The sequence below is a fragment of the Schistocerca nitens genome, chromosome 2 (assembly GCF_023898315.1).
Source record: "Schistocerca nitens isolate TAMUIC-IGC-003100 chromosome 2, iqSchNite1.1, whole genome shotgun sequence".
In the NCBI taxonomy this organism is placed as follows: domain Eukaryota; kingdom Metazoa; phylum Arthropoda; class Insecta; order Orthoptera; family Acrididae; genus Schistocerca; species Schistocerca nitens.
In genome coordinates, this window is record NC_064615.1 from 777,306,231 (window position 1) to 777,330,345 (window position 24,115).

Sequence of the window (24,115 nt, forward strand, 5' to 3'; positions counted from 1 at the left end):
AAGTCCAACAGGACGTCCAACAGTTGCTCAGGGACTTAAATCCGACCCAAAACTTGGCTGCATCTCTCTCCTCTAACCGGCAACCACCCCCACTCCTACCATTTATGCACTCCCCAAACCCAACCCCCACAGTTTTACCTAATGGCCATCCCATTTTGATTGAGTTCAATGCTCTCACAAAGCAAACCTCTGCCTTTGTTGACCAACAACTCCACACTATTTCCAGTAACCTCTAACCCTAAATTCAAGACATCACTCACTTTCTCCACCACATTTCTACAGTTCCTATCCTGTTACAACCACACTTGTTCTTGGTCACTGTGATGCAATGTTTTTAGACATCAACATCCCCCATGCCCAATGCCTCTTGCCCATGGAACACCACCTAGCCTAACATCCTTCTGAAACCAAACCCACCACCTACCTACCTCTGTATATACCTCTTATTGCTATATTGCTATACCCTCTGAACTCCATTCTGGTTTTTGTGCAGCTGATGAGTCATCTGTTGAAAGATCTGCCTCACACTAACCCTCCTCATCTTGTGTGTCCTTCCCTATCCCGCCCTCACCTCCATCTTCCCAGGCAACTGCTCTCAATAAACAATAATCAATCGTCAATCCCACTATGGTTGCTGGAGTGTGTGTGTGTGTGTGTGTGTGTGTGTGTGTGTGTGTGCGCACTCTTACTACAGAAAGGGCAAGAGCTCGAAAACCAATGTAAATATCATTTTTCCTGGCATGTTTCTATTCACCACCCATCTGTCAGCTATGGGTGAGTGGTTGCCTTTCCTCTACTTTATGTAATATTCCATCCAGGAATTTCCACTGTTTTAATTTAAACAAAATTCCACATGCCACCTTTAAATGAAAGGTGCAGTACAAGAAGCTTCTCTTTGGTGGTAAATGCTACCTATACAGGTCACACTTAGATGTATTTTTTTAAAATAATGAGACTAAAGGAAACTATCACAGTTGTAAATGCTAAGACAGTGAAGCTCAATGTAAAAACTATAAATAACAGGTCAGTAAAAGGCGAAATAAGACCTATGTTGTACATACCCTGACTTGACTCTGCTTCGCTCTTACTGTCACTCATGGAAATTAAAGCAGTTGACTCAACCTGAGTATCAATCTGGCCTAGATTCATTTTGTGCTTGTATGGATCCAGTGCTCCTAAAAGACCTAGAGCACGTATTGTTCCTCGTCTGAAAAGACACAACATTGTAATACATATTCATACATAACAAGATCATCATAAATAATGACTAGGGATGGGCTAAATTATTATTAATTATGAGTAATAAGTTATAACATTCCAGTTCCAAACTAGTACCACATTCCAGTAATCTATTAATTATTTAATAGGCTCCACACAGCTCACGAGGTATACTCAAATCTGCAAAACAATTTACAGTACTGTAACAAGGTTTTCTAAGTTTATTACATTGTTATGGAAATAATTTTGAATTTTGGTTTATATAAGATTCTAAATAATGTATTTACTCTTGGCCCAAGAGTCCATATTTAAAAACAAAAATTTTTTACACATAAAATTGAAAATTGCTATACTTTACTTTGTTATAGTATATCACATCTGCATAATGCGTGAGTATAGAAACTCTCACAAGAGTGCACAACATATACCGAACTGTGAGCATATTGAGGTGTCTGCAAGGGAATGGTAAAACTGTGACCTCTCATATTTTCTCGGTACAGCAAAATTTGCAGCATCTGAAGGAGACAACTTGGTCGGTCATGCTATAAATGAAAACAACAACTCAGCTCTATACTTGAAAGCACACCAATGATGAATAATGGAACAGTTCCAATGTGACAGGTAACTGTTCCTGAAACAACTATAACAGTATAACCCTACTTTTACGTTCCCAGAATTTACGTTTTCCTGCCGTTTATGACACTTTTTATCATTCCCGTCAAATTTCCTATGTCCACAACTTTAATTTGCAGCCGATTTTGTGTCAACATATTTATTATTTTCCTGCAATTTACAGATTATGAAAAGATGTTCGTGGAGAAAAAATATGACACTGGCATGATGATGGCCATCCAGTAGCGTTTACAAATATTCCGTGGTTAAGTTTCTTATCTCCCACCAATGCCTAGTTCTATTTGGCATGGTAGCTGATGGGAGTAACTAAGTTCATTTGAAGATATTATGATCAATCACAACCATTTCCAAACCGTCTCTATTGCGCGAATGCAGTTTCGTTATTGTTGTGATCATCATGACACCTTTATCGAACCATCTGTAGCGTGTTTCAAGCATTTGGCCATTTGTAGTGATAGTTGACACTGTCATTCACTTTGCATTACTCAAATGTTTAGTTTGCACGCGCACGTGTGTGTGTGTGTGTGTCGTTTCCCACGTGAGTGAGGAGGCACTGTACCTAATAACCTCACAAAGATGACTACAGTGCAAGAGATGCAGAATGACACCTATTCAGACACCACAGAAAATATTTATCTACATATTTGCACTAGACAACGAGAAAAAATTCTCAAAATGTATCGTGCTAAGCATGAAAAATACGTAACTAGTGCAGTATTTCATTATTTAAATAATGAATGACAGCTGAAGACTTTAAAAAACATTGATTATGATGCATGAAATTGAGTCAAATGTTCCTACTTCCCAGACAGTTATCAGTTCCAGTTACATCAGCAGTTTTTATTAGATAATAAACCTTAATTAGATAATAAACAAGTCACTGACAAATCTTTTGAAGCCTGTTATGTGCATATATCACACACAAAGTGGGAAAATGCAAGGGGGTATTCTACACATTTTATATTTTCCTGCATTTTACACCATTATTTTGAAGTCGCTTGAATTATGTAAAAGTGGGGTTTCACTGTATGTTGCAAGCATGCAAATGACACCATGACTACATGGAGCTATATGTGTTTAAAAGGTTACAAGATGGAACTCTATTATAGTGACAGGGCACAAATAGTATGCATTTCTTTTAAATTAGTGAAATTTTTATGTTGAGGATAATATTATTACTTTCAAAAAAATGAGGTGGATAGTGAAAATGCAATTTCCTGTTGGTGAATCCTAAAACACAAAATCTCAAAATTCTGAAATCTAGGAATAAGGAATCTGCCTGTTGCTCTTCATCCACGATTCACATGATGTTGAGGGCTAGCCGAGTTTCGCAGAAACATTACCTTCTAAATACATGCTGATTTGTGGATAGAATCAGTTGTGTCACACTGAACTTTATTATATTCCAACTTCGAATATGTTCAGGAATTCTCTAGCAAATTGTTGTTAAGGTTATGCAACTGTATTTTGCAGGTCTGTCTTTTATCCTTCTTAGATATAGGAGCCTGCACTTTTTTCTGGTCACTTGGGACCAGATGATAAATGCAGGCTAAGTAATGACCCAGTACCTTTGGGTATTCTCTGTAAGACCAAACTGAGATTCCATCTGGACTTGGCAACTTATTTGTTTTCCACTCCTTCAGCTGCTTCTCAATCCCAGAGATGCCTATTCCTACGTCCTCCATACGGAAGACTTGTGAGATGGTCAAAAAATGGTACGTCTGTACGACTCTCCCTCATGAATGACTTTATAAACGCAAAATTTAAAACTTCAGTTATCACCACAACAGAGTGTCCATTCACTCTCTAAGTACACTGTGAACAACTGCTTACCTGTTCTTTCCAGCTTAAATACTCTCTTAGCAGCCTTCTTCACTGATTAACTTTAACAACCACTGTTGCTGTCATGACATGATCACTAATCCCTCTCTCTATACTGACACTGTCGATGAGGTAAGATTTCTATGTAGCTACAAGATCTAAAATATTTCCGGTGTGTGTGAGTTGTGGAACAAGCTGATCAAGGCAGTTTTTGGAAAACACACTCAGACCTGAAGTGCCAAACTACTGCTCAACATCTCTGCCATTTGGTGAATGGTAATTGATCATCATGTGGCAGAACTGCCAGAAAATATTAATATCTTAGCTTTTTTGTACTTTGTTTTACTTACTTTGGTTGTTGACTAGCTGGTGTGAGACATTCGTCATGACTGTTACCATGATTGTCGAAAACTATTTCTTTGTGTTTTGATTTATCTTGTGCCAATAAAAATATTACATAGTGAAAGTAAATGGTGTTTTCTGTGTTATAAGTATAACATGTGCCATACTGGTGACCCCGACGCGCAATATACGTCCGATTCGACAATGTGGCCGTTTACTTCGACATCTCCACATCGCTCACCTTCCGCTCCTTTCGGACTACAACATGATACTAATGGTGCCTCTACTCTTCCTTTCCATGGTTTCCTATGCACAACGCCACCAACAACTGGGATAAAATTGGAAGATAAGTACAACGCCGTGGAGTTTTCTCCGTCATCAACAATGCCGTTGTGGACTCTTTCAACATCGTCAGTGATGTCACCTGCTATGAAATCTTTTTCTAAGTTCGTCTATAACAAACCAATCATGAGTGCTGTGCCTAAATTTGTGACTCACAGTGTGTCGTATGTACAACCTCCTGTGACATGTAGTGTGCAACAGTGCCCCAACACTATGAACCTCACAGACTTTTCGAGGCCACAGATCACTTGGAGCTCCCCATATATTGCTGGTAAATCTGTTTTGGACACGTTCTCTCCCCACCCACTACAAGACTCACTACAAAAACAGATGGGTACAAATTTCAGTGACAACAATTACTGGTTGGACAGTCGTCCTGCCCCGATTGTTTCCGCAGCCCCGGCTGCACCTGCCGCACCTCCCGCGCCAGCCGTGTTTAAACCAGCCGCTGCGAGTGACAGCTTCATAAACACTCTGCCACTCCCGTCCGCTGTGCTATCAAATCTGTTACATCCACAACACAAGGTTGAGAAAATTCCTAAATTACCAAGGTTCACGATGGACAATCCGCATACGTGGTTTATTTTGGCAGAGACTATATTCACCACCCTAAACATTTATTCAGACAGTGCTAAATTTATTGTGCTTATTAACGCCCTAGAGGACCACGCTGAGTGGGTACAGGACTTAGTGCTGTCGGCGGCCCCCACAAATCGTTACGCACTGGCAAAACAACAGATCTGTGAACGTCTAGCTAAGACTACGCAAGAGTCTGTTTTATACATACTGCAAGACATACATCTCAAAGACTCGACTCCTTCACAACTGTGGCGATGTATCAGAGCAGTCTTCGATAGCAAAACTATGCCAGATGAAGCTCTACTTTCTTTCTGGGTTGCAAAGCTGCCGCAAGCTTTCCAACTGCAGCTCCTATCACACGATCAGGAACCTCTACAAGCGAAATTACTGCTGGCCGACGTCGCATATGAGATAATCAACAGAAGAAAGTTAGCTATGTGTGCCCCCCTTGATATTACGCCTCCCCCGCGTGGCAGAGGCCGATCTTTCCAAAACAACAGAGTACACTGGCTGAGCACCAGATTCCACACCGTCCTTCACCATCCCATACCACAGCTTCAAGTGACGTCCTTCACCCGGTAACAACACAGGATCAGCAAGTTTATCCTCTCTGCTGGTATCACTCCGTTTACGGTAATACAGCCAGGAATTGCCGCTCACCCTGTGCAATGCGCCCAAACACGGACGGCGGGCAGCTATAGGCGCACCGGTCCGCACTGTGACGTCAAGTCGCCTAACAGATGACAGGCTAGTACCTCCGTATTATTCTCTCAGACGTTTGTATATCCAGGATATAGCTTCTCAGAAATGGTTTTTAGTGGACACTGGTGCCAATGTGAGCGTCATTCCACGTTCAATGGTCACTTCTACAATCACGCATTCGCCTCACCAAATCAGAGCAGCCATCAATTCGTCATTAAAGGTTTATGGTGTAACGCAACTTCGCATTTACTTCGACGATACACATAATTATGAATGGACATTTTCGGTAGTAGAAATCGATGAGCCAGTATTAGGATTGGACTTCTTAACTGCTCATAACTTTTCTTTGGACTTAATTACACCTGCCCTCTGCTCAATGGATTTTAAACAAAAATTTTCGGCGAGATTTTCCCCATCCACGCTGACAGAATGCAGCTCGATACGTCCTGTCAACAAGACAAAGAGACAGTTTCTATTCTATCTGAGGAGGTCAAAGCTGCTGTAGTGAACTTAGTTACGCAACGCCTTGAAATCGACCGACTGTCCGAAGACAATGCAAAGCTACTTTAACATTGTGATGTCCTGACTGATGAATTGCGCGGGTTTAGAGAGGAGATCAGGATTAAAAGTAATAACACGCACGAAACTACATGGGACCTGCATACCGCACTGCTGTTTATACGCAGCCACAGCAGCGCCTGCCACGGCCTGGACAGCGAAGGCGGCAACCTGCCCAGCAATCCCCCACCCTGCGCTTCACCGTCCGCCTTTCATCAAAACACAGAGGCGACAGCTGTTACAGGCGATGCTGCGCATGCGCGCTCAACGATTACTTCGTGCAGTAACACCATAGTCAATGGAACCCCGCCGGCTGTCGCACAGCGCAGCTCCACGGACAACACTGCAGCTTTCACTGAACTACCGTTCAATGATAACGTATTTCAGGTTAGTTCCCTTTCATACTTACCACGCACCGACAATAACGTCGCTCCTTCCTGCATCCCTCCACGTATTTCGGCCACACCTATTCACAAAATCAAGGCCATTACTATGGGCGTCTGTCACAGGCTTAACACAACTGAGGGACCGCCTGTCTCTTCTCGCCCCTAACGCCTCAATGCAAAAAAAACTTACTGCTGCCAAAGAACATATTAATGAACTTTTACGCTTGGGTATAGTCCACCCCTCGGACAGTGCGTGGTCTTCCCCAACACATGTCGTTTCCAAAAAGGACAATTCCTTTCGACTCTGTGGAGACTATAGGCATTTGAACGCCAGAACAATACTTGATAACTACCCTGTCCCACACCTCCACGATTTTTCACAATCCATGTTCGGTGCCAATTTTCTCTCTGTGTTAGACTGCAAAAAGGCATACCATCAGACTCCGATGCACCCAGAAGATATCCCCAAAACCACTATCATCACCCCATTTGGACTAATGAATATTTGTTTATGCCTTATGGATTGAAGAATCCCGCCCAGACCTGGTAAAGATTCATTGACACCATTCTACGCGGCCTTAATTTTTGCTATGCCTACTTAGACGACATTATTATTTTCTCCACAACTGCCGAGGAACACAAACAACAGCTCCAACAGGTTTTTGATAGATTGGCACGACACAGAGTTGAGATTAATCATGACAAATCCCAACTGGAGAAGCCAGAGGTTATTTTCCTGGAACATTTGGTCAATAATGAGGGCATTCGTCCCACCTCAGATAGAGTACAACAAATACTTGACCTTCCCCTCCCTCAAACCTATAAAGAGCTACGTAGATACCTTGGAATGGTAATTTTTTTTAGACTCCACATTCCACATGCGGCATCTCTTCAAGCCCCTCTCACTGAGGCCTTAAAGGGAAAGAATATCACAGGTGACAGACACATAGAAAGGGATCAGACCATGCAGCGAGCCTTCGACTCGCTTAAGTACGCCTTGGTGAACGCTATTACCCTGTCTCACCCTCACCCTGACGCCTCCCTGACAATAACCACAGATGCTAGCGATAATGCCATTGGCGCAGTTTCGCAACAGACCCTACCAACAGGTACTACACCCCTGCGTTTCTTTTCAAAAAAGCTCACCGAAACATAAAGAAAGTGGTCCGCATTTGATCATGAACTTTACGCCATTTATGAGGCCGTAAAGTACTTTCGTACAGATATTGAAGCCCGACTTGTGACAGTTTACACAGATCACAAGCCCCTTGTCAAGGCTCTCCGCAAACCAGCATTAGATGTACTACCCAGAAGGTTTCGCCATATGGATTTGGTATTACAATATGTTTCAGACTTTCAATATATCAGGGGTAATGACAATGTTGCAGCAGACTACCTGTCATGCCTGTCCTCCCTGAAGACAGCTATTGATCCTCACCGCTTACACGAGCTCTAGCTATCCAACCCAGAGATACAGCACCTTCTCTCTAACTCTGATACTTCCTTACAAATTGCTCTACTTCCCTTCCCTAATGATGATTGATCTTTGTATTGTGACATTAAAACAGGTCATCCTCGTCCTATAGTACCTAAAGCTCTTAGGGAAGACATTTTCGACACAATCCACAATCTTGCTCACCCAAGCATTCGCGCGACTATGCGCCTCATTACACAGAGATACGTTTGGCCTAATGTAAAAAGAGATTGTAATCGGTGGGCGAGAGCATGCATACCTTGCCAGAGAGCCAAAATACACAAACATACTAAGCCACCATTAGGCAAATTTACTGTGCCCTCAGGTATATTCTGTCATGACCATTTGGACATCGTCGGTCCGTTACCGATATCTAACAACTTCCAGTAGTTACTGACCATGATAGATCGTACCACATGTTGGGCCGAGGCTATCCCCATCGCGGACATTACGGCCGACACTGTAGCTAACGCTTTTGTCCACCATTGGCTTTCTCGTTTTGGTTGCCCTACTTCGCTTACCACAGACCAGGGGAGACAGTTTGAATCTAATCTGTTTAATCGCCACTGTCAACTGTGTGGTATCAACAAATTCAGAACTACAGCCTACAATCTAACGGCCTAATAGAACGATGGCACCGTACCCTGAAGGTCACTCTCATGTGTCACTCTTTCTCTTGGACTGAGGCACTCCCCTGGGTCCTTTTGGGTTTGAGGACGGTTTTCAAAGAAGACCTTAAAGCGTCAGTTGCTGAGATGGTATACGGAGAAAACCTCGCACTTCCGATGGATTTTCTTGATCATCCTCCTCTACTTCCCGAGGATCAACTTCCCGAGTTGGTACGACAGGTTCGACAGCATATCACCAAGTTACGTTTTCCGCAACCTCGATCGCATGCTACCCCTCCAGTTTTCATTCACCCACACCTCAGTTCTTGTAACTATGTGATGCTTAGAGAAGACACCGTGCGTCCACCCATTGCTCCACCCTACACTGGCCCTTACTGGGTCCTGTCATGCTCTGAAAATACTTATACGATCCTCTTTAAGAACAAACCATCTGTCGTGCCCATTGAGCGCTTGAAACCAGCATGGATCCTTAACGACACCGACATACACAATAATGAATTTGTTTTGCAGGAAACTTCAGAGGCCTGTCCTCTCCCTTCTCCACAAGCTAATCAAACACTCTCTGCAAGTCAAGGCCCCCCTCTTCTATACTTCACGCCTCCGAGTGCCAGCAGTAATGAACTAGTGTTTCAAGTGAACTTGAGTGACTATGATGTTGTTGTTGTTGTTGTGGTCTTCAGTCCTGAAACTGGTTTGATGCAGCTCTCCATGCTACTCTATCCTGTGCAAGCTTCTTCATCTCCCAGTACCTACTGCAACCTACATCCTTCTGAATCTGCTTAGTGTATGCATCTCTTGGTCTCCCCCTACGATTTTTACCCTCCACGCTGCCCTCCAATACTAAATTGGTGATCCCTTGATGCCTCAGAACATGTCCTACCAACCGATCCATTCTTCTGGTCAAGTTGTGCCACAAACTCCTCTTCTCCCCAATCCTATTCAGTACCTCCTCATTAGTTATGTGATCTACCCATCTAATCTTCAGCATTCTTCTGTAGCACCACATTTCGAAAGCTTCTATTCTCTTCGTGTCCAAACTATTTATCGTCCATGTTTCACTTCCATACATGGCTACACTCCATACAAATACTTTCAGAAAAGACTTCCTGACACTTAAATCTATACTCGATGTTAACAAATTTCTCTTCTTCAGAAACGCTTTCCTTGCCATTGCCAGTCTACATTTTATATCCTCTCTACTTCAACCATCATCAGTTATTTTGCTCCCCAAATAGCAAAACTCCTTTACTACTTTAAGTGTCTCATTTCCTAATCTAATACCCTCAACATCACCCGACTTAATTCGACTACATTCCATTATCCTCGTTTTGCTTTTGTTGATGTTCATCTTATATCCTCCCTTCAAGACACCATCCATTCCGTTCAACTGCTCTTCCAAGTTCTTTGCTGTCTCTGACAGAATTACAATGTCATCGGCGAACCTCAAAGTTTTTATTTCTTCTCCATGGATTTTAATACCTACTCCGAATTTTTCTTTTGTTTCCTTTACTGCTTGCTCAATATACAGATTGAATAACATCGGGGAGAGGCTACAACCCTGTCTTACTCCCTTCCCAACCACTGCTTCCCTTTCATGTCCCTCGACTCTTATAACTGCCATCTGGTTTCTGTACAAATTGTAAATAGCCTTTCGCTCCCTGTATTTTACCCCTGCCATCTTTAGAATTTGAAAGAGAGTATTCCAGTCAACATTGTCAAAAGCTTTCTCTAAGTCTACAAATGCTAGAAACGTAGGTTTGCCTTTCCTTAATCTTTCTTCTAAGATAAGTCGTAAGGTCAGTATTGCCTCACGTGTTCCAGTATTTCTACGGAATCCAAACTGATCTTCCCCGAGGTCGGCTTATACTAGTTTTTCCATTCATCTGTAAAGAATTCGTGTTAGTATTTTGCAGCTGTGGCTTATTAAACTGATTGTTCGGTAATTCTCACATCTGTCAACACCTGCTTTCTTTGGGATTGGAATTATTATATTCTTCTTGAAGTCTAAGGGTATTTCGCCTGTTTCATACATCTTGCTCACCAGATGGTAGAGTTTTGTCAGGACTGGCTCTCCCAAGGCCGTCAGTAGTTCCAATGGAATGTTGTCTACTCCAGGGGCCTTGTTTCGACTCAGGTCTTTCAGTGCTCTGTCAAACTCTTCACGCAGTATCGTATCTCCCATTTCATCTTCATCTACATCCTCTTCCATTTCCATAATATTGTCCTCAAGTACATCGCCCTTGTATAGACCCTCTATATACTCCTTCCACCTTTCTGCTTTGCCTTCTTTGCTTAGAACTGGGTTTCCATCTGAGCTCTTGATGTTCATACAAGTGGTTCTCTTATCTCCAAAGGTCTCTTTAATTTTCCTGTAGGCAGTATCTATCTTACCCCTAGTGAGATAAGCCTCTACATCCTTACATTTGTCCTCTAGCCATCCCTGCTTAGCCATTTTGCACTTCCTGTCGATCTCATTTTTGAGACGTTTGTATTCCTTTTTGCCTGCTTCATTTACTGCATTTTTATATTTTCTCCTTTCATCAATTAAATTCAATATTTCTTCTGTTACCCAAGGATTTCTACTAGCCCTCGTCTTTTTACCTACTTGATCCTCTGCTGCCTTCACTACTTCATCCCTCAGTTACCCATTCTTCTTCTACTGTATTTCTTTCCCCCATTCCTGTCAATTGTTCCCTTATGCTCTCCCTGAAACTCTGTACAACCTCTGGTTCTTTCAGTTTATCCAGGTCCCATCTCCTTAAATTCCCACATTTTTGCAGTTTCTTCAGTTTTAATCTACAGGTCATAACCAATAGATTGTGGTCAGAGTCCACATCTGCCCCTGGAAATGTCTTACAATTTAAAACCTGGTTACTAAATCTCTGTCTTACCATTATATAATCTATCTGATACCTTTTAGTATCTCCAGGGTTCTTCCATGTATACAACCTTCTATCATGATTCTTAAACCAAGTGTTAGCTATGATTAGGTTGTGCTCTGTGCAAAATTCTACCAGGCGGCTTCCTCTTTCATTTCTTAGCCCCAATCCATATTCACCTACTACGTTTCCTTCTCTCCCTTTTCCTACACTCGAATTCCAGTCACCCATGACCATTAAATTTTCGTCTCCCTTCACTATCTGAATAATTTCTTTTATTTCATCGTACATTTCTTCAATTTCTTCGTCATCTGCAGAGCTAGTTGGCATATAAACTTGTACTACTGTAGTAGGTGTGGGCTTCGTATCTATCTTGGCCACAATAATGCGTTCACTAAGCTGTTTGTAGTAGCTTACCCGCGTTCCTATTTTCCTATTCATTATTAAACCTACTCCTGCATTACCCCTATTTGACTTTGTGTTTATAACCCTGTAGTCACCTGACCAGAAGTCTTGTTCCTCCTGCCACCGAACTTCACTAATTCCCACAATATCTAACTTTAACCTATCCATTTCCCTTTTCAAATTTTCTAACCTACCTGCCCGATTAAGGGACCTGACATTCCACGCTCCGATCCATAGAACGCCAGTTTTCTTTCTCCTGATAACGACATCCTCTTGAGTAGTCCCCGCCCGGAGATCCGAATGGGGGACTATTTTACCTCCGGAATATTTTACCCAAGAGGACGCCATCATCATTTAATCATACAGTAAAGCTGCATGCCCTCGGGAAAAATTACGGCCGTAGTTTCCCCTTGCTTTCAGTCGTTCGCAGTACCAGCACAGCAAAGCCATTTTGGTTATTGTTACAAGGCCAGATCAGTCAATCATCCAGACTGTTGCCCTTGCAACTACTGAAAAGGCTGCTGCCCCTCTTCAGGAACCACATGTTTGTCTGGCCTCTCAACAGACTTAAGCCATTTCCGAAATTTGGACGTTTTTCTGTAAAAATCATTGGCGCAACAGAAAAGAGCTAGAGACTTCAAAATTTATATTTAGATTCATCTTTCATAATGATTTAATAAAAACAGTACTTTGGATTTCACAAATTAAGATTTTAGTGGAAATTCATGATTTTCTGGTTTTCGTCTCAAAACTGAAGGAAGCAAGATAGATTAAGTAGGCTAAGATATAAGGCTAGGATGTTTAGATTTAAATAGGTTGGAGGTCCACTATGACTATGAGGATGTGAAAAGTTTCTTTGGAATACCTACAAAATTATAGCGATAGCGGATCTCAAAAGGGAAGTTCAGAGCTCATCTGCTGCGTGCAGGGCAATTAAATTAATTCTCTCGCCCAAAATACTTAACTTAGCCACGTCAAAATTTTATTATCAATACTTACCTGCGTGCTGAATGCACATTTAAATTAAGAGCTTATTCGGCCATCAGCAAGAGAAGCTATAATTTATTATGTAACTTGAAGTGGTGCGTTACTAGCCCAGCGGCTAGTCGGGAGAGCCGATTTGATCAGGCGTTCCCTTAGCCGTCCGCACCGCGGCTTTATATATAAGAGCGTTGCGCGAGGAAGCAAGGCCCCAGTTCTCTCCAGACGCTGAATGACACGCCATCTGTGTCGGCAGTCGCGCCGCATCGGTATCACTGCGACAAACAGCCTCGGGTGCCGTATTAAGTTACTAGAGATACGCGGAACCATGAAATCATTTCAAGTGATTTTCATTTTCTAGCTTCAGTGTGCGTATTGTCGTATTTTCACGTGCCGTCGCGGGACAGACATTCTACCAATAATTTAGCGTGGCGTTTGATGAAATACTCTCATCAAATTATGGCGAGCATTCTTTTTAACATTTAATTCAGACATTTATAGTTGCATCAGCGCATTAGACTCTGAACTGCTCTGTTAGTTAGGTTGTAGGGATACTTGTGTTTTTTATTTGTGAATTTGAGAATACACTCAACTATTTTGGAAAATCGTTTTGATTTGAAAACCCGGACAATCTCCTAATTCCTCAGAGTTATAAGCTGCAGCTATAATATTCTTCTCAGATGAAGTGGGCACTAGGAACTCTAATTACAGGCTTCACGTTTTGTTAAATCGCTTTATGGGTGCCTAAAAAGTAAATAGAGAGCCAGTGTTGAGAACGGCGAAAGACAGCATTAACAACATGCTAATAGCCAGAAACTGATTTACATTCAAACATTTTAAACAGCAAACGATTAATTTTCAATTTACCAAACTCGCCGCCCCACATATGGTGCATCGGCCGGGAAATCAACTAAGTGAAAGTGATTTTTTAACTATTCGGATTCGCGAGTGGAATGCGACACGCAGCTGAGTAATAGAACAGTGAAAGTGTTACGTGTGCATGTGGACAACGCATCTGGATTGACGGAGCTGGCACTGAGTCTAGCGGTGCTGCCGGCATCGCGAGTAGCCAGTTTCGCCGCACCGCAGTCTTCAGCCGCAGCAGCCAGAGTTGCGCCTGTAGTTACGGGCCACGCAAACACACAATAGCCGTCGGAGTGCCGTCTGCAGTTCAACATGCCACGTCGCATCAGTAATCCTGGTACGCCACGCCGACAACGTCGTGCAGAAGGAACTAAGTTAAGTGAAAAGCTGTTAAAAATTTTACTAACCTGCACTAAAAGACTGTCGGCGATGGAACCGCCAAAAGAAACTGAGTTTAAACTTAAATTAGAACCTATGTCTGTTGAGGGAACTGTAAATTCAGACAACGGTTCAAGTGTAAATATGCATGGAAGTAGTAATGTTAAAGTGAAATATGAAGTATTGTCTCCTGACAGTAGTGTGCGAAGGGGCAATGATTCAATAATAGAGACCCCTGTAGTAAAGCAGAAAGTAGAAATTGTAAATTTATTGGATGATAGTTTCTCTGATGAATTAAAAATGAAACAGTCATCAGAGATGGAAGAGTTTAAGAAGGAGCAGTTAGATATGACTAATCAATCAGAAGTTTCATTTAGTTTTGATGATTCTGGTGTTGGAGCTAGTTTTTCGTCACCTGAGTGTGATAAAAAGCCATCTAGTGAGCAACCCAAAGATGCTGGGGCTGTTGATTTAAATGTTATATTACAAGCAATAGCTGCCAGTAATGCTAAAATGACAGCTGAATTAAAGTCTGAAATAAGTGAACAGGTCAAAAGCAGTAATGCTGAATTAAAGTCTGAAATAAGTGAACAGGTCAAAAGCAGTAATGCAGAAATGTCAGCCAGTAATGCTAGAATGACAGCTGAATTAAAATCTGATATAATTGAGGTAAATAACAGGATTGTGACCAGTCAAACTAATTTTAATAAACGATTGGAGGTAATGGACGATACCTTCAAGGCTGGTTGCAATAAGTTGAAAGAGGATCTAGACAGTTTGAATTGTAAAATTGATTACAATCATGAGGATATTAAGAAAAAGGTTGCTCAACAGTTTTCTGAAATGTATAAAACAGTTAAATCCGAAGTTGCTGAGGTTCGCAAGAAGATGCGAAGCTGGAGCACAAGTTAACAGAAAAGATCGAGGCGTAATCTGAACTGTGCTCAGATAGATTTAAAGATGTTAATATAAAAGTAAACATATGTCATGACTATGATGTGGACTCTATAAAAGTACAACTTGTGGACACTTTTCTTTTTTTATTTGAAATTCAAAACAATTCTGCGCCATCTGACCAGAAAGACATTAAGATATTACAGTGATTCAATGTGGCTCCTGGTACTTCACAAAATGACATTTCAGCCTATGTAGACTCCAATAATGTTTTATTTATAAGAGTAACCGCCCCTTCTCCTTCGTCTTCCCCGAATCCTCCTACCCCTATTGCTATCACCCATGCTGGCCGCACCGTACGGCCACCTCTCAGACTTCAAGATTACATCATGCCTTAAATGTTTACCTTCCCTTTATCACTTATTCCTCATCACTCCTCCTATGCGCTCCGCGGGGAGGGGGGAGGGGGGGTCTCTGTGGCAGAACTGCCAGAAAATATTAATATCTTTGCTTTCTTGTACTTCTTTTTACTTACTTTGGTTGTTGACTAGTTGGTGTGAGACATTCGTCATGACTGTTACCGTGATTGTCGAAAACTATTTCTTTGTGTTTTGATTTATCTTGTGCCAATAAAAATATTACATAGTGAAAGTAAATGGTGTTTTCTGTGTTATAAGTATAACACACACCATAATCATATAGATTCTTAAAAAACAAAAACGTGTAATAAATTGTACAAGAACTAATTTGCCACTAACATTTTGAAGTGTCACATTTGTCCTAATTTACATGAATTTTAAGTATCTTTTCTTTACTTTATTGAATTTTTTTGCTAATCATGAATAAAATCTCTACATAAACTTTGAACTTTTGTAAATTACAGTAATTTTTAAAGTTAAGTACAGCTGGCGAGGTACATGCAACTACCAACAAAAGCTGAATCAAGTGAAGTAACTTACAGGAAATGACACTGCAAACACAGTAGCATATGCGGTTTCATATGTTGTTTAAAGTTAAATGGTGTTCTTTTATGATGTTGCTTACCGTATGACAGTCTGCTGCTCAGTTTTCAGGAAAGATATAAGCGTATCCAGGAGTGTAGGGTATTGCTCATAAGGTTTTACAACATGTCCTGTGGCACCTACAAGTTGGCCTAGAGCCCAGAGAGCAACACATCGCTTCTCTGGGGAACTTGCATCTCCTAGCATTTCAAGTAAGATAGAAAGCAGCTCTGGCATCCACTGCTGCATTTCATTTCCATTGACCTTTAAAGTAGCAATAACAACAAGTAATAATAATTAGCATAATACAGTGTTGTCATAATATAACAACTTTTATTATTATTTATCAATTGTCTGATGCAGTGTAAGTACTTAGCTGTTATAAGGTCCAAGCATTCTAACTGAAATAACACATCTTTGGCAAATAAGAACTGTTCCAAATATTTACAAACTCGTGCAGTAATTTAAACAAATATATTTGAAATTGCAATAAAATATCTAATACTCATACCTCTGCAAGATTTCCTATAGCTGTGAGAACGCTTATGACAACTCCTGGATTTGGTTCTAGATCTCGTAGCTTGGGAACTAAGACCTTAAGAATGGGGTCCATATAGTGCCGAATGAGACGAGGGGCATGCACAACCAAGTTGTCCAACATTCTGGATGCCTGTTCCTTATTTCGTCCCATACCACTGTGTTCTAGCTCTGTCAGTAACTGAAAAAAAAGGATTAAATAGACACGACAAACAGTTATTGATACATGATAAAATACACACACATTCTTTTCAATGTCGTTAACATTAATTTTAAAAAATAATTAAATTCTTCATTTTGTTAAGCAAAAAAAAAAAAAAAAAAAAGCCCATCTCCACAGCTTTCAGTAGTGGTCATCCCATTTCACACTTTGTATGCACTCTAGTATTCAGACCAACCTTCTGGTTGCTGCTGCTTTTATGTGTTTAGATGCAGTACAACAAATTGATTATGACAGTAGAAGACAATTTACATGTTGAATGCTAATCATTAAAACAATAAAGAAATTGATGTAAGACTCCATTTTACTGATTTGACAGCAACAGATAATACACTTTCACCTTCCTAGAATCACCATGAACTACAAGCCCACTGCACAGTGAAGTGTCAGACATCTGAGGACAAGATGGTTTCCACAACAGGCTATGCAACCTACTCCATGAATTGGAGCAGGAGAAGGAAGAGGAGGAGGAAGTGGAGGAGGAGAATACTACACTCTGATCTTAGGCAAAAGAGATGTCAGAACCACTGATGAGGCATATGCACCACACCCCATGTTTCAACACCTCAATTTGTCTACAAACTCAGAAATATAGTAATGCTATATGGACTGACAACTATCTGCCTTCCAAAAGTGCAGTCAACACATGTACAACACTAATTCAGTTACTGGTAGAAATGAGATAAGAGTAAGTACCCATGACCTATCCACAGCATTCCCTAAGCTGGAGTGATCTAGTGAAGCCCGTTAGTTCACCACCTAACAATCTTTTCCATTGAGTTCTCTTACATAAAAAACATAGGCTGTACTGGATCAGTATGCTGTCAAAAATTTCTCAAAATTACAAAACTTGAGTAAAACAGGTTGACGGCCACAAAATATTACTCACTAGTTCAAAATGCAAATTCATTTCTGCAGCTGAAATTTTTCTTACGTCCTCAAATACCTGCCCCATACCCCACTCTAATACCTGCTATACCTGTCCTATTGCCAATATATCCTACTCCATTAGAGGAAGCACCACTTAGAAAAACAACCATACCACATATCTCAATGTTACTACAACCAGTACATAGCTTTCTATGTGAGCAAAGGCATGTATCAAAAAGAACAGCCATCCCAAACATCGAATTGTGACTACTACAGGCTATAACACGTAACTGCAAAAGAATATTACTCAGTATGCCTGGTGGCCTTGTTCAACTTGCTGAAGAGGCTATTCCAGCAGCCACTGAGGGAAAAAGGTGTAATCAACTGCAGATTGTGGCCCGTGTTGGAACAAATGATACCTGTCAGCTGTGTTCCGAGGTCATACTTTGGTCACTCCAGAGAGTGGCAGAGAAGACTGAGAAGACCAGACTAGCACATGGAGTTTCAACAAAGCTCACAATTTGCAGCATTGTCCCGAGAATTGATTGTGGCCCTTTGGTTCAGAGTCGAATGGAAGGATTTAACCAGAGGCTACAAAGGTTCTGTGACAAGCTAGGCAGTGACTTCCTGGGCTTGCACCATATGGCTGAGAACTGTAGGGCCCCCTAAATGGGTCAGGTGTGCACTACACATCAGAGGCTGCTACTCAAGTAGCTGACTGTGTGGGATGCACACAAGGGTTTTTTAGATTAGGCAAATCTCCATCCAATCCAGATACCTGTAGGAAACCCAAGTGTATCAGTGTAAGATCAAATGAAATGCCTCTCGCAGGTGAGAGTATCAAAATCCTAACAGTAAAGTGCCACAGTTTGAAGAACCCATGAAAAGCAATGAAGCTTACTTAATACTAGGTACAGAAAGCTGGTTGAAACCTGAAGTTGATAGCAGTGAGATTTGCAGAAAATTTAAACTTATATCAAGAAGGTAGGCAAATGGGAAATGGATGTGGTGTATTTGTCTCAGTAGACAAGAACTTCAAATACATTGAGATAGAAATTGAAGCTGCATGTGAGATTGTTCACACAAGAGTCAGTATCAGGAGTGGGCATAAAATGATAATTGGATCCTCCTATAATCCAACTGACTCATCTCCTGATGCAACCAAAAACTTTAGAGTAAACCTAAGTTCACTTGTAAGTAAGTTCCCCAATCAAACTGTAATCATTGACGAAGGCTGTAATCATCCAACAGTTAACTGGAAAAATTAAAGTTTTGTTAGTGGTGGGCATGATAAGACATCCTGTGAAACTTTACTAAATGAATCCTCTGAAAACTACCTAGAACAGATAGTTTGGATCACCACTCATGATGGAAATATAATGGATCTAATGGTAACAAATAGACCTGACCTCTTTGAGGAGTCCACATTAAAACTGATATAAGTGACCATAATGCACTTATGGCAACAATGATTACCAAAGTAAAAAGGAAAACTAAAACAAGCACAAAGATATATTCAGTAGATAAGAAATCAGTAGTGTCATATCGCAATGAGAAACTTGAAACTTTCGGCACAGGGCAGGAGCATGTAGAGGAGCTATAGTTCAAGTTTGAAAGCGAAGACTGAGAAGACCAGACTTGTGCATGAAGTTTCAATGAAGCTCACAATTTGCAGCATTGTCCCCAGAATTGATTGTGGCCCTTTGGTTCTGAGTCGAGTGGAAGAACTGAACCAGAGGCTACGAAGGTTCTGTGACAAGCTAGGCAGTGACTTCCTGCACTTGTGCCATATGGCTGAGACCTGTAGGGTCAGTTGTGCACAACACATCAGAGGCTACTACTCAGGTAGCTGACTGTGGGATGCACAGGACAGATATGTGCCCATGTGCAGATTTCACAAAATCGATTGGTAGTCAGGAGCTCATATTGTAAGCCAATCAACAGGTTGTAATAATACTTAGGAAGGGTTCTCTTTTTATGCAAACATACACCTTTTTAAATGGAACAGGGTCTATTGACACTAACAAAGTAAAAGTAGGGTAAATTAGAATGTCAGTGGCGTCTGTTGCAGGATTCTAGTGTGATTCATTTACGAGATATCGTACTTTCAAAAGTTTCCAAACCGACACTTACTTGTCCCCTTCAACCTGTGTAGCTGGTGGGTACAATGTTGTTATGTTTCCTCACAATGTAGTTGTGTGTTCCTTGAGTGCACTGTTAGTGTGTGACAGTCCAAGCAGTAGGTTGTGGTGGACGGTGGGATCTAACAACGCTCAACCATCGCGGCAATTATTTATCAAACTCTTCAACCAGTTATGTGAAAGTGGTAGTGTAACACACAGACAATGAACAGAAGGAAAGAAGTGATGACAGAGGAGGGGGGAATTTCATATTCTTGCTGCTGTTGCAGTTGACACACACGTTAGCTCCCACACAATCGCACAAGGAAATGGCACAAGTCACGCAAGTGACCTACAAAATCTCCATCGACATAGGTTCCATCCCTATTACGTCTTCCTCCATCAAGAGATGCATGGGAACAATTACGAGAATTGTGTTAACTTCTGTGCATGGGCATTAAGGCAGGACACGTCAGATATATCATATATCTTGTTTAGTGATGAAGCCACACTTAGCAATCATCGCCAGACAAATCGCTGAACATGGACTACTGGTCTGTTGACAATCCCCCTTGGCTTCAACAGCTGGAACATCAGTGTCTATGGAGTGTAAACGTACATGTGTGTGTGTGTGTGTGTGTGTGTGTGTGTGTGTGTGTGTGTGTGTGTGTGTGTGTGTGTGTGTGGGCACTCAACAGCAAGGTTATCAGTGAGCGAGTGTAAACTTGTGGGGTGGGCCAGTGGACCATCAGCTCATAGGTCTGTTTCTCAGATACGGAACACTGAACACATACAAGTATCACAGCCTCCTGACATACTATTTTCCATGGATGCTAGAAGAGGTTCCTCTGCAGACTAGGAGGAACCTGTGGTACCGACATGATGGCTGTCCTGCCCACAGTGCATGAAGTACTACAGCATGTCTTCACGAATTTTTTCCAAATTGTTACTTTGGATGCAGCGTCTACAAGGACATACCAACCCAATGGTATGCAATGATGCCTGGTCAGACATATTTGCTGAAATATAGCACATGTGCAGCAGTCATTTCACACCAGACTGGAAGCATATTATCACTGCCGGTGATCATTTTGAATACAGCCTATGGTGGTCAACTGTCTCATAACTGACCAGAATCCATGTAATTAGTGTACGCACTTGTGTTGTTCTTTAGTGTGTGCTACTACATATATTGTAGAAATGGTAGTGTGGGAACTTTCCAAAATACAATATCTTGTAAATAGCTCACACTAGAATCCTGCAATAAACACCACTGACATTCTAATTTACCCCACTTTTAGTCTGTGAATGTCAATAGGCATTGTTCTATTTAAAAATGTGTATGTTTGCATAAAAAATATACTTTCTAAGTATTATTACAATCTGTTGAATGGCTAACAATACGAGCCCCTGACTACCAATCCATTTTGTGAAAACCGCACATGAATAGCACTTTGCATTTCCACAATACTTGTGGTGCAAGTTTTAGGTGATTCACCATGTACTTGCTTAACCTTTCCTGGAATACATGACCTTAACATTCATTTCATTATAAGTACCTAAAGATCAATAGCACTTGCATCTACAGTATGGAGATGGCAGCTATTAAATGCTATGTTCTTTTGTTGCATCCTGTGTACATCCTGTCTTCAATGTAATACTTATATTTAGCTGGGCTGATTACAGCAGCTTCTGTAACTTTTTTATCTGTCTTTGAGAATTACAAGCATAATTTGTGATATTGTATCCTGGCAAACAGACATAATTTAAGAAAGAACATCTACTCCACAACAGGTAGTAGCAGGAGTATCTGAATCCTCCTGTTCTATAATTAAACCAGCTTCGTGTTGTTAAGTGCTTGCAGGCTACAAAGTCATGCCTCATTTCTTTACTACCATCAACAGAGAAAAAATTATACTTCCTTGATGGACAGTCTTAATGAAAAACGTAGATGAACATTATAAATCAATTTTCTGTGTATACCTGTATCAATGTCTTTCGAAGAGAAGGCATTACATATGCAGGATTCATCGAACTAAGGCGGCCAATGGTACAAATCGCACGCTCTCTTATTTCAAATACTTCATCATTCATTGCAACAAAGAGAGCACTTAAATTTTCTGCTTGAGCTAGGTGGCTGTCGAAGCTGTGGTCAAGAGAATCAAGAACACAGTACCTTACATCTGCATCTGAAAGGGAATATTTGTATTATTAAAAAGAAATACAAACTAATACATGGCAATACCAGAGGCAATTTTGTTTCTGTCAGAAACAACACAACTACTAGAACACAGATTTTTTTCATTGAAGCAGTTAAGCAAGTACACAAATTGAGGAAATAGCATAAACACTTGAAAATGTTTAACATACACTCTAAAGATGACTGATCACTATTCATTCAAGAACACATAACACCGAACATTGAATAGCTAACAATAAATATAACACTTCAGTTATTAATCTACTGATTCACCATGAAGACAGGTACAATGTAACATTACAGTTAATTTAGACTGTTTTCACAGGGCCTCTTGAACAATGATCAAAGGTTCAGTAGGAGGGAATGTTTAACAGTAAAATATTTTATCATTGTTGAGGTACAAATCACTTGTTCAGCTGGAGATGTACAGAGTGATTATAACGGTACAATAAACTTCTTCACGTCACAGAATATAATAGCCAGAAGCCCAACGATTAAAAAAAAAAAAAGTAAATAAATCTACTACCTCAACAACACAAGTACTTGTGGAATATCTACTGCAAACACTTGACAGAGAGGTATCTATAATTGGAGTATTCTATGATCTATAAAAATTTTTCAACCTAGTTAATTACAACATTTTCCTCGAAAAACTGAAATTCTATGGGTGAGAGGCAATTGATTCAATTTTATAAAATGCTACTTAATAAAAAGATAACAAAAAGTGGAAATAAGAGATGAGGAGAGAGGTAACTACTACTCAGACATGGGGATGACCCAGAATGGCATGTCACAGGGAAGAGTCCTATGGCCACTGCTGTTCTTGATATACAGGGTGATTATAATTAAAGTTAAACTTTGAAAACACTGTAGAAATAACACCACTGGTCAGAATGATGTCAAATTGCAACAGAATATTATTGGAGAAGGGGGAAAATGTATGGCAAAAGAAAAAGAAAAATAGCGTGAAAAGTGATCAATAAATGGTGCTGTATGTGTCAGAATAAGTAAATGAAACCACTTGTCATGTGCATGACCCACTGAAGTTAGTATAAACATGCTGGGTACATGGCTTTTCCTCCTTTCGCATCTAGGACATTCAGCATGACTGTCTCAACTCAGGATCATGCTCTGCTTGTAAAGCTGTATTACAAAAATGATGCCTGAACGCACATCACTCTGCAGAAGTTCTGGACACTGAAGGGTTTGAAATGAGGCGTTGGTCTGATGGCTGCCATGGGTATGGAGAAAATGATTCTAAAATTTTAAAGACCAGTTCTTTTGGTGTGCAACCTGGTAGAGGGAGGAAATGAATTGATTCAACATCAGTGGTCACAGCAATGCAGGAGGAGACAAGTGGTGGTGTGCAAACATGTAGTGCACGGAGAATTGCCAGAACATTGGACATACCCATGAGCAAGGTGCGTAAAATCCTACGAAACATCCTTGTTCGCTATCCATTCAAAATTACCCATGTGCAAGAGCTGCTTCTGTTGACCTGCCAGCAAGAGAGTCCTTCGCTTTAGAATTTATTGCTCACAAGGAAGTGGACAATGATTGGCCATGGAAGATTTTGTGGACAGACGAAGCCCACTTCCATCTGACAAGACATGTCAATACACAGAATTGTCAAATTTGGGCAATGGAAAGTCCACATGCAAATCAACCAGTATCACTTTATCCTGAAAAGGTCACTGTGTGGTGAGGGTTTACGGCATCATTTAACATAGGGCCATATTTTTTTTGAAGAGACACATGTGCTTCCAGTCCTGTTACCTTTACCATCACTGGTAAGCACAATGAGTGTCTTTTGCACAACAATGTCATTCCAGCTCTCCAACAGCATGGATGTGATCATTTTTATGCAAGATGGTGCACCTCCGCACATTGCTCATCCAGTTAAGCAGCTGCTGAAGGCCATTTCCAAAATGCTAGAATTATCAGCCGCCATTTCCGTACAGCCTGGCTGTCCTGATCACCTGATCTTAACCCGTGAGACTTTTGGCTGTGGGGCTATCTGAAAGATGTTGTGTTCAGTGTTCCGATTGCACACTTAGTTACATTGAAGGTATGCATTGCACA

At 40.9% G+C, this 24,115-nt stretch overlaps 1 protein-coding gene across 2 annotated transcripts in view; it reads right to left on the bottom strand.

Moving 5' to 3' along the window:
* LOC126237023 (serine/threonine-protein kinase mTOR) overlaps positions 1–24,115 on the bottom strand; it is a 281,416-nt gene that overhangs the window by 173,063 nt on the left and 84,238 nt on the right. For both annotated transcript variants that reach the window (XM_049946767.1, XM_049946766.1), the window contains exons 12-15: positions 21,817–22,022; positions 16,598–16,804; positions 16,130–16,350; positions 1,062–1,207 (exon numbers count right to left, since the gene is read on the bottom strand). In XM_049946767.1, coding sequence (XP_049802724.1) covers positions 1,062–1,207; positions 16,130–16,350; positions 16,598–16,804; positions 21,817–22,022 — 780 coding nt within the window. The remainder of the gene's footprint in view (positions 1–1,061; positions 1,208–16,129; positions 16,351–16,597; positions 16,805–21,816; positions 22,023–24,115) is intronic.